This window comes from Sturnus vulgaris, chromosome 2, assembly GCF_052056855.1.
Source record: "Sturnus vulgaris isolate bStuVul1 chromosome 2, bStuVul1.hap1, whole genome shotgun sequence".
Lineage (NCBI taxonomy): Eukaryota > Metazoa > Chordata > Aves > Passeriformes > Sturnidae > Sturnus > Sturnus vulgaris.
Genome location: NC_142244.1, coordinates 573,819 through 586,210, shown reverse-complemented (window position 1 = coordinate 586,210; position 12,392 = coordinate 573,819). Strand labels below are relative to the sequence as shown.

General features: G+C 34.7%; 1 protein-coding gene across 26 annotated transcripts in view; it reads left to right on the top strand.

Annotated features, from left to right (window-relative positions):
* The window catches only part of ABI3BP (ABI family member 3 binding protein), a 131,821-nt gene that overhangs the window by 29,171 nt on the left and 90,258 nt on the right, over positions 1 to 12,392 (top strand). For all 26 annotated transcript variants that reach the window (XM_088156063.1, XM_088155976.1, XM_088156069.1 and 23 more), the window contains exons 4-5: positions 1,139 to 1,271; positions 10,298 to 10,479. In XM_088156063.1, coding sequence (XP_088012189.1) covers positions 1,139 to 1,271; positions 10,298 to 10,479 — 315 coding nt within the window. The remainder of the gene's footprint in view (positions 1 to 1,138; positions 1,272 to 10,297; positions 10,480 to 12,392) is intronic.

Genomic DNA, 12,392 nt, shown 5'->3' with positions numbered 1-12,392 from the left:
AGTGATTTAACTTTCAGATGCAACATATATATGTTGTTTTTAAATGTAGACTTTGTAGCAACATATTAATCATCAACATAAAGTAAAAACCAACATGGTTAATATTTCTACATATACACACATGTATTGGTTGAAAATGCAAATCAGACTGTCACTGGGGCTGGTTAAGTGTAGAGATAATAGGGTTCAAAAGGCTTGAGAAGAAAGTTTGTCAAATCGGGCTCACAACAGTGAGAAACAAACCCTTTAGATCAGTGGCTTATAAAGTTTCAGGAAATGTTGGTCATCTGTACATTTTGAGGAGGTACAGATCCCTTAGATTTTTGAAGTGTGCAATGTGATGTAAAGAATATATTGATTTCCTGTAGTCAATCATCTTTCAAACACCAGCGATTCTCCTTGGGCCTGTAGCAGTTGATAAACTACAGGTTCAAAACAGTGTCTCCAGATCATTTGCTCCTTTCCATCTATTAGCTTTTAAACTTTCTTTAAAATAAGTTCTTTCTCCACACAAAAATTGTACTCCTTCATACAGAGCAAAGCAGAAATTGAGCATCATGGAAAACCTGATTTCAATGTAGTCAGTAATTGAAAGAGAAAAATCCTGCAGATACAGACACTGACTCAGATCTGCCTGCAGTTAAAAGCAAAAGAACTTTTGTAGGTTTTATTTTACTCTTAAGAATGCTCAAGAAAATATTTATTATGTGTAGATATATTTGCAGTGTTACTGAGAAACCTGCCAAGAAATTACTATTTCTATCACCTCTATGGAGACTTTCTAATGTCCTGGACCCTATCATGTCTTCTGTGATACAGTCTAAGATAGCAGGAGTTTTTAATTTCATCTACCTAAAGCTTATTCTTATACTTAGCATACTTAAACCACCAAATGATCATTTTCAAAAACTAGTTTTAACTGGAATATTTGGTAGAAAAAGTGACCATGAACACAGTCATTGCCACTTTCATAAATCATACGTTAGAAATAGCGACCATGAAAAATAGAGAACTGTTATACTTTTCCCTTCAAGCTTAGAAGAGAAGTAGATTTTCATTTACTTAATTATCCAGCTGCAAAAACTTCCCTTTGCTTAATGCAGGAGAGAGAAATCAACTTTACATGTTTCTTCTGTAGGTCGGAACAAGACACAAAAGCCTCTGCAGCTGGTGGTTGGCACTCTCAGCCCAACGTCTGTCTTTCTTTCTTGGGGCATCCTGGTCAACCCTCAGCATGACTGGACAGCAACAAGTAACTGTGCTAGCGACAGGTAACAACAGAAAGGGATGGGGTTTATTACTATCATGATTTCATTCAGTACAGCTCTCTGCTATGATCGGGATAAATTTTACGGTGGAAATTAAAATGTAGTAAACAATAGTTCTGAATGTGAAGTAAGGTTTCTCATTCGCTCATGCTAGTGCTTTGCAAGTCTTTATTTGACAGCAACTTTAATCAGATGTCTACATGCTGAATTACGAATCTTGGTATTTCATACTGGATCCTTTGCTCTTAATGGCCTTGCCTCTACCTTCATTTTTATCTGAACCAATTGAAACTTTGTTAAATCACGGGAAATATTTTACTTTAGAATTGATTGAATTGTAAGAGAAATATTTTGTTGTGCTGAGGTGGGGAATGATGCCTTTTTTTAACACCATTTGATTTTTGTTTATTTTATCTTGTCACTAAAACTGCTTTTCTGCTATTAATACAGTACAGGTTTCATGAATTTTAATGTAAGTGAAAGAGGTTCTCTTCTATGTCAATATTTTTGGCATTTGCTGGGTGGCACAGTAGGTGGGAAACTCAGGAAGACTCACCAAGTAGAAGTTTCATGAGAAGTCATAGTGCAGAAGAACTTCTCAGTTAAGTGCCCTATTATGGTTTAGTCAACCCTTGGCAGATGAATAAAATTATTTAAATTGCTTCTGCAGATGTTTTCCCTACTTTGTCTTTATGTGTTCTCTTTATATTCTTCCTTGACAGCAGAAGAATATTTTTTTACCTTCATTTACATTGTGTGAAGCTCTATTCTACTCAGTAGTGCTTTGTAAAACTAAAAACAAACATGGGATGCATCTCCATCTGTTTTGCAGCTGTTATTTTTTGGGTTTAAAATGCAGTGGTTTTTTGGTTTTGTTTTTTTGTTTGTTTGTTTGGGGTTTTTTGCATGATTCAGAACACTTCTTTTACCCGTCTAACATTTGTCTAATTCGTGGCTCTCTAATTTAGACTTGAATTTTCTTACTCTGGTGTTCATAAGAAAACTCTATGGACATGATTAAACTGGATGTCAGTGGCTGTGTTAAAAAAAATCCCATGTAGTCAGGATGACCTTTTTCATACCTTTACAAAATTTTCATACCTCACAAAGAGACTAATCTTTTTCAAGCATCTGAAATTCCTTATGAAAAAAATTTGGATCTTCATCACCAACCAGAATTTCATATACTATTGAAAAAAATGTTAATGTTTGTTAGGAAATAGTTATGGAATGTTAGTAAATGTCCAAGGATGAAATTTGATCAGATTTTTCTTCAGTAGAAATAAAAGTTGGCTTAGGCTTAGTTTTTTCTCTTTCAATAAAGAAGCAAATATTTTCCTACTGTGAGAAACTGAAGAAATTAGCTGATCTTGGATGAGCTTGTAAAGTGTTCTGATGTAGTGATTTTAGCACCATTTTTACCAAGAAATTTATCTTTGTGTGATGTGTCGGCTCCAATGTTGCAGCACCCATTGTGCAGTGGGAATGCAGAACACTTCAGGAGAAGCCTATATTCTGTATTAATCCACCTGGAAATTCAAGGCAAATGGTATCCACCACCATCCACCATGCCTTCGTTAATTCTGTGTTTTCTCCTCTGTAGCTGAATTTTCTTTTTGGACAATCATTGACTCAAAGTTTGAACAAAGTTTTTAACTTAGTTTTTCAGTTAGGGCAGTGTGCTACAAGTGTCTTGCTATGTTTAGAATATATTCTGATGTATTCCTCCTCTCAGGAATTACCTTTAGTATGTACTCCATTTTAGTAAAATATTGTCTGACAGGAGTAGCTAGTTTAAAAACATTTGTATCAAATTACAAATGATCTTATCAAAGATAGATATATACTTATAATCAGATTTCTGTTTTGCAATCAAGCATAACAGTGAAGTTAATGAAGAAAAAACAAAGTCACTTAAGTGGTGCTTTTATTAATTTTACCTTTACTAGACCAGAGTGCTTCTGATTTGTATAAATGATGAGAACAGTTGTCCACATGACCATGTTGTGTATATCTAGAATTTAAGAGAGATTAGATCCATATATATTTCTAGTCAGTGTGCAGAATAAAAGCTATTAAATTTATTATAATAATTTGAATGACTGTTGATAATGTACAATAAGAAAAAGCCAGGAAGCAGCCCATGCTTAGCAAGTTAGCGTTGGGATAGAAGTACAAGACTCAAAAAGCACGTAAGAGATTCAGCAATATTTCAGTCTATTTCAGGGGCAGTCTACCTGACTCGTTGCTTTTTCATCTGGCATATTCTCAGTACTGTGACATGCTGCAATGTACTGTTCACCATCCTCAAGATTGCTGTTAGTGGCTAACCTCTAACCTTTGTCATTGGCAGTACATAGCAGTCAGGACCTCTTAGTTCTGTCAGTAAATATCCCACCAAGGTTGAAACTTGGAAATCTCTGCGACCTGAAATGGATTCACTGCACTTGGCCTCAGATTTTACCACCTCCGTGTGGATGTTAGGCTTTTGTACAAATGTTGCATAATAAAAGTTATTTCAATGTGTTACTGAGTCAGAAGATAGAAACTACATGGAATAGCACAGTTCTGCTGGCCAAGATTTTCTCTAGTGCAAGTTTGACCTCAATGGGATATTCCTTGGAAGATCTGGTTTTGTGAGCAAATGAGTTTGGAATAAGAGGTGCCATATTCTCAAAGACCATTGCTAAATTTTACTGCTTCAGTGAAATTATTGCTTGCTCCTTTGGGGCACATAATGGTCTTCTGTATCTATGAAATTTTTAAGAAGCTCCAATGAAAAAAATTTACTGTGACATTTTCCAACAAACCATTCTTTTGTCTTAACTCCCTAGAGATTAAGAGCATAAATCAACAGAGTGCTACATATTTCCTTCAAGATAACCCCAAATGCTAATCCCTTGTTGAAGCAAAAGTATTCACTGCCATTTTTGTGGACCAAAAATGAAAGGTGAAATTTTGAAGCATTCTTGAAGTGATTATCTCTCATCAGACCCTTAGAACTAGAATTTAAAATAAAAAGATCTAAATCAAAAACCTCAAGTGATTAGTTTTATGTGACTGATGGAAACTACATAAGACCAGAAAGCACAGTTGGTGGAACCTTTCTCAACATCCTCTGCTTTCTGACACCAGTGGAAGACAGTTGATGAGGGAAGATGGCAAAGTCATGATATCACACTGCACAGGCATGTTTAGTCCCTCTTTTTTATTATTTCCAAGCAAGTAAAAGGCTTGTTTCCTCTCTGCCTATCTGTATTCAAACAAATATTAGGGGACAGATCTGTCAAAATAAAAGTACTGGGGATTCATTTACTATCCATCCATGTCCGAAAAAGAGAGAGTACTCTGTAGATTTTCCTTTCTTTGTATTTGCTTTGATTAGAATATCTCTGTAGCTGGGGATCAAAAAAGGTGGACTTTGACTTTTTGTTCTTTAGGAAGAAAAGTCAGGGGATGGAACAAGAGCCGTTATTTTCCATGTTAAATGTAAGCAGGGTTTATAGATACAGTAAAATATAATATTCTAGTGAGTGTATTGTATAGAAAAACAAACAGACTTTCAGATACATGCAAAAAATAGGAATTTAAAACCTGAAGGTATGTCTTTTTTAGTTAAAAACTATGACAAATTCACATTGGCATTGTTTTAATTGTTTTGCCTGTGATTTAAGTATCCTAATATCATACCTGCAAGTAGCACAGATTTTGTGTTTTATTTTGTTTTTACCTGATGCTTAAAAAAAAAAAGCAAGAAAAACAGTAAGAGAAAGCCAGAGAAGAGTCTGTATTTAGTGTTTATGTTGTACAGTACATAGAAGTTGGGTTTTTAAAACCCCAAATTTCAGAAAGATATGTGCCTGTCTCCTCCTGTGCCTATTTACAAATTTCTATCATTATGCAGCCGCCAACTAAGTCATATTTTGTGTTGCAAGTGTCATATACAAAATGTGTTTTAAATATAGCAGAATTTCTTAAAACATATAACAGCAGATACACTTCTTGAGTTTCAGATGCTTTTCAGTTGCTGCTGTGGGAGTGCATGCTAAAAGCTGGTTTAAACTGGAATGATTTGTTGCTGTTCAGTCTCTCCCTCTTCTGAGCCTCTCACTCTTCATTTCAGTCATTCTGCTAAAAGTTTTAAGTAAAAGAAGTGAATTTTAGTGATCATGTAAAAGTCAAGACTAAATTTTGCAAACTTAACTGGTAACCATCACTGTTGTCATTCCTTCCATTTTTTATATATGCTGGTGTCTGTTACTTTAAAGTAAACGTAGCAGTAAAAAAGGAAACAATATAATCAACTTCATGTGTCAATTTGCGCAATACTCGGTGTCTGAAAAAAATAGTTCAAACCATTTCTTTTATCACTTTCTAACATTAAATGGATGCTGCACTTCTAATGAAGTCTAACTATAAATAAATAAATACCTGTATGCTGGTAGTCTCTTTTTAAAAATTCTGATTACATTTCTATGAACAAAAGAAAAAGAGCTTTAAAATTTTTTGTCTCTGGCAACACAAAATCTCAGAGCTTGAATGTTCTTATATCTCCAAGGCTTAATTGTTTGTTTAGTGTTACTTGTGACTAAAATAGTCATGATTAAATTGTTTGGAGTTTTGGTTGGGACCAAATAAATCCATGATATTTATATAAACTGACCTAGCCTTGAAATCTCATAAAACCATCTGCATTATAAGATTTCCAGTATCTAATTGTTTGTGTCTGAATATTTGACTGTACTGGCATGTTCCGCAAATTTGGCTGAAAAGAGATTTGGTTAAAAAAATAGAAAAATGGCGCTGGAATTCTCGGCAAAACAGTATCATTCTCACTGATAGATGAAAACTTAATGTCTTGCCTATCCGTCCTAGAATTTTACTTCTTTTAACAGCAAATAAGATTTTCTTTATTTCAAAGGCAAAAGCCCTCTGTGCTGTTTCTTTTAAATGGTCATTTCATTTTGATTTCTAGTGTAATGAAAACGCTGTCTGTTAACTGAGCGCTCACTGCCTTCCATTGCAGAATTTTGAAAAGCAAACTATGTAAGCTGAACGTAGAAGAGATCAGCCTTCTGTGTCAGGTTTAGAGTCATTTCCATTGGCTTTGCAGATATAGTAATCACTACAGTGGTTGGCCTATGAGTAATCTTGTCCTCTTGTGTATTCCTTTAAATTATGAACTGGGTCTTAATTATTTTATTTCTGCCATCACATTTTATGTACATCTTATGTGGAGGCAAGCAAAGTAAAAATATCATCAAAGATTCAGAGTTTCAAGAATGCAGACACTAAACATTCAATGATGCTGCACATATGCATATGGAGAGCTCTGTTATTCCTCTGCTGCAGTGGGTTTTGCTTTTTCTTTTCCTCATTGTTACAGTGATTAATTCTGAGTGTAGCAAAACCTCTCACCTGCTTGTGACACCTTTTGTTTTAAATTTGTTGGAGTTTTAGCTGTCGAGTAATAAGGGAGGAGGTAAAATTTCTCTACAGTTCCTAGGGTGGCCTGATTGGTGGTATCTTCAAATGAGTGAAGCATTTCCTGTTAGGGGGAGAGAGGGAGGTACTAACTTTTATGGAGTTTGACAAAAGAGCTCTAATGTTTTATAGAGTGCCATCTGGCAAAGAAACAAGAGTGAACCCTGCAATCATTTGATTAACATTTGTTGTAAATAGAAATACAAGAGTATTCAATAAACATTGTTCTGACAAAATATCCCCAACCAAAACATGTAACAAATCACTTAATCAAAATTAAATGTTAAGTTAAATATTGTTAGGTCTTTGCACCTGCTGAGAGTCTAGATTAAAATAATTTCTTGCCAAGTGTAGCTGGGTGTGCCATCTCATTGCTGAAACATCAAACCAGTATTCACAGGTGGGAATAGCATTCCTAGGAGTGTTCCACAGTGCATTACTTGGATATTAGCTATTAGGGCCCTGTGGTGAGCAATCAGTTTTTCATTTTCTTAACTTACAAAGATAATGGGAAGTGTTTCTTTGGAGAAACATGTAGTGTAGCTTTCCCTCCTATGTGACTATGATAGCACTCTATTTCAGCCTGCCTCCTGTTGTTCTGGAGGGAATTTATGAAGATGCTTTGTTGAATGTTTCCAGTTCAGCAGCTGCACTCATTTTGTGCATGTATGTCACTGCCACAAGGGGATTGGTAGATGTGAGTGGTGACTGGATTTTACTGCTTACTCATGTCTTCAATTATATGTGTTGACTGTTTGATATTTTATTTTTGATGAAAGAAAGGTTTGAAAAAGGGAGAAATTAAAATTACAACAAAATTCAATCAGGGCAGTGTTCTGAGGCAGACACTGAAAATGCATTTTATTTGGCAGTTTGTTGGTTTGGTTTAACAATGAGTTGTTGTTCTTTGATGACAAAACTTGGCATTTCTGAATTTTTACTCTATAAACAAATGATTGCATTTCCCCAAAAGCACGTGTAGATATTTAGATGTTTTTAATAATCGAATGATTGTGACTTGCAAATTGTTAAATGGAACTTCATTTTTATTGCTTTTTATTGAAATGATTGAGGAAATTCTGTCATTTACATCAGTGTTTTTAGTACTTGCTGTGGCAAGTTTCCACTGAAATAATTATACCCGTGGTGAGGTTTATACAGGCTTGGAAATCTTGGAGTTGAGAGCCCGTTTCCTCTGTGCTGTATGTTTCTCTTTCTGATCGCACAGTTTGGCACAATTATGAAAATCCTCTTTTCAGGTTTTAAGTGAAAGATGGGGTTGGGGGTTTTTTTTGTAATTGTTCTTGGTATTTTAATTCATGTTAGAGTGAAGGAATTTCCAGGTGTGGAGACAGCATTAAAACGTAGAACATTTTATCCACTAGAAACAAGTGGGGACAGCCACTTAAAAGCCTATTCATTATCAACAAGTTTTTAGTGTTTTGTTTTCTCCTAATTTCTGATGCAGCTGTTCTTTTAGATTATTGAATAACTGAACTGAATTAGTATGTTCTCTTTTTTCCATCATATGCAAACACTGTATTTCTATCCCATTGGATTAAAATAGGTAGGAAAAGGTAAAGATGAAGATGAAAACACATGAAAATTCCTCTTTCAGGCAAGAGAAGAAGGTGACTATTTCCACTTGAATTCGCATTTGATGTCTGTCTATACTTATTCCAAATCCCTTACCAAAAGACTGAATGGGGTCCATTAAGAGGCATTTGTGTTGAAGATTGAATTTGTACATTAAAGTTACAACCTTTGCAAGACAGTGGCAGGGAGTTCAAATAAGCTTGTCCTGTTGGTTAATGTCTGTATGACTACATACAAATGGATTAAGAGGATAAAGGAGAAGAAATTTTCCTTCTTTAAAAGGAATAATTGCCAATAATTGTTTAAAATGTTCTTGTCAGTTTAACTGATAATTAGGTCTATTTGATATTTTATTAGATCACAACCCATAGAACTAAGGAGGCAGATTATTACTTGATAGTCTTGGAACTGAGATAGGGTATTCACTACTTGTCTTTTTTTGTCCTTTCTGTTTTTTTCCTTACCTTATCAAATTTTAAGTTAGACTATATCTTGTTTTGAACACAGAGTAGTACAATAATGAAGTTATGTGAGCCAATATAAGTATTGATCTTGTAACCTGGTGAAGTATCTGAATGAGCTGAATTGTAGCAATTAAACCAGGAAAATCTATTATTTTTGGTGCATAAAATATGTAAAAAAGTAAACCATTGTGTGGAAATATTTTCCGTGAGTGACACATGCCTTTTCTTAGGTTGTGTTTTAATAGTGCAGTAGGAATTTCTGTGTACTCAACAGTCACATTTCATATAAACTGTACTCTGAAAGTGCTCTTCTGTAGCTTCAGTAGAAGCAGCTTTATGAATTCACTGTATTAGGTTTGGTCCACTAATTTTAGTCTGGACTTTTGAAACCTTTTCAGTTGTTAAAGAATCTTTTTTTTTATTGTTGTTTTGGGTTTCTGGTCCTTTGTCTCTTTATTACAGGCATTATATAGACAAGTGTATATATCACAACCTTGATTTGCAAGCATTAAGTTGTTCTATTTAAGTGTGGCAAAATACAATTGGACTGAATGTGTCTCTTTTTGGATGCTGTAAATGTGAGATAGATATGGATGAGGGATATTAATTATGTTATGTGTAACGATTTTCAGTAATACTTGGATTAAAAAGTTGCCAAATCTCTCAGAGATTTGCTTTCCAAAAAGAAGAAACCTCCACTCCATTCTGGTAGTGATTCAGCACGCATATTGAAAATGAGACTATAGTCAGCAGGGGAGTTCATGTGCAGAAGCTCTCACCATTTCCACTGCCTTGTTTTTGATTGGTTAATGTTGCAGTCATGCTTTTTTCAGGGTGGTGCTCCTTGACAGAATTGGGCAATTTCTCTAGAAATGTTTCCTGGTTTTGTAATCTGTTAGTATTCATCATGTTATTGATTTAAACTGCTGAAAGAAATGTCTTGGTTTATTTTTTGTTTGAAGTGGGACACATAATAGGATCTCTGAAGGAGGAATGTATTATACAAACAACAGATATTACTGGTCTTCCCTGGTAAATGTTTTTGGGCTAATTTTGACGGGAACACCTTTCACTGGATGGATATAGAAGATTCTGAGAAATCATTATAAGTTTCTTGACTAGAAGACTCATGATTCAGTTGACTGGTTCTGGCACTTGTCAGAATCAGAGGAACTGCTTGGACAATGAGCTTACACTTTGTGGTTAGAACCTCATGTACAATGAGTGTTAGTGATTAAGGAGACTGTCCTTTTGCTCTTTGTACAATACTCCTAATGTCAGGGTCTGTATGGTGGGGTATATATATGTGGAATAAGTCTGACTTTTCTGATATTTTGTGACCATAAAAAGCCAGAAAGAACAAGAACAAAAGAATACTATTATTATTAGTATTATTATTATTGTTATTTTTATTATTTTATTTCCTCTACAAAAAATTTTATAGTGATTTTCTTTGTGTAGATCTACTTTTTTTTCCCCAATCAGGTTCTATACAGTTCGCTACAGAGAAAAAGGTAAAGACAAGAAATGGGTTTTTCAACTCTGCCCAGCTACAGAGACAGTGATTGACAATCTGAAGCCAAACACACCTTATGAATTTGGAGTTAAAGACAATGCAGAGGATAGTATTTGGAGCAAGACTTTGAATCATAAGACAGTTCTCTCTAGTAAGTATTGACAATAGTTAATCAAATAGCTGCTGATTTTGACAGTATTTTTTCCTCTATTATGGTATTACTTAGAGTAAGCTACTGATCAAGTTTTTATTGTTTAAATGCCATCCATCATGCCCCTAAAAATTATTTTAGAAATTGCTGAAACTTGAAATATTTTGATTTTGAAAAACTGCCACGTAGTCTTCTGAAAGGTGTTGTCTTGTGATTGCAAATAGAGGACTTGCTGCAGGCTGGTAGAATTCTAACAGTGTTTAGTACAGATACAAATCAAGTGTTGAATATGAATATTTATACTTATTACTGGATTCTAAGCTTTTCCTTAGGCCATGTATAATAAGATGATCAAGTAATGAAGTAATTCATCAACCATCATCCAACTAATCCATTTAATTTCTTCCATCAACTAGTATGAGTGATGGAAATTATTAGCGTTATTTGAATCTTCTTTTACACCTGCATTTACATTGAAGCTGGTATTCAAGGTAGACAGAGCCTGTCCTACCTCAATGGGCCCTTTGTGACTCCATTCAAAAGTTGAATTTGAAGCTGATTTTCAAAGTATTACATGTATCATGTCTGAAGCATGCAGTGTCATGTATGCTTTTGTTTGTGTTTTCACGGAGGCAGTGTATAACACCTCTGGCTGGCTGTCAGTCATATTTTAAGGTTCTCCTCTGAAGTCCCAAGATAATGTAGGAAAAGTGATATCAAACTAACTCTTTTAAAAGCATGTACTGCTGAAAGAATCACTCATACCAGTAGAGGAAAAAGGCATCAGCAGAGTTTTCCTCCTTTTAATGAGAAGAGTGGACTAAACAGAGATTATCCAATTTGATTTATTTTTCTCAAGCATTTGCATAAAAGTATTTTGAAACATGATGTTGGTCAGATTATGCTGCAAACTCCTATATTTAGCTTGACTCTAAATATAAGAATGGGAATTCTCATCAGAGAGCCTTATTCATGTGAGATTTCCAGCTGAAATTTAATTTGGACTTCAGCTTTGACTTCTAGGTGAGTTACAGAGCTCATATACTTGAGGATAAAGGACGGGAGCAGTATGGTGGCTTGTAACACTGGGAAAAACTTCATACTCCCTAATAAAGTGCTATGCTGGCCTTCATTATAAAGTACAAAGCTGTAACTTTGAAGCATCTGCCTAGTGCCCATAGAGCTCTTTTAGCAATCCAGAATAATGCCATTGCTATACCATGAGCTTAAAGAGGATAACAGTGGTAGCCTTCTCTTGTACCTGGTTCACAAAAAGCTCTGCTTTGCAACATTACAGATATCTTACCAAGTGGGTTTTTTTGCATTTCAAACATCTTGAAGTCATCTGTAGAGCAAGAGATGAAATATATTTCAACACTTAGAATAAGAGGGAGTGATGAGTACAAAATATGTATAGTTTATTACTTGTTCAAGACTGATGAAAACATCACTGCATTTTGTCTTTCTATATAATGTATTTCTAAATGGTGTTTCCTACAGGTATTTTACATTTTTTATAGGTCAGGAGAATCATTCTTGTAAGTTTATGGAGACCCACTAACTTTGGTTGAAAGATTATTTATTGCTAGCATTTATGTCCTAGTTACATAATATTTTTGTTTACAATGTAGACTTGTGTATTCAGTGGATGCTTCTGCAGCAGCTAAATCCAGGGAGCTTGTTATTACCCTGCATGTCTACATTCTGGTCTATTGATAAAGAATCTTATAATCAGAAAAATAGTCAGCACTTTCAAATTCAAGCCATTCATATTTTGAGTGTATAGCAGGTAGATACAGAAAATGTGGACGGTAAACAGAGAGTGTATATTTGTAATAAATGTATAACCAGATGCCTGCAAAGTTTATCAATCAGCACAAACGGACACTTATTTTCTGTGCTAATTTCCTTTC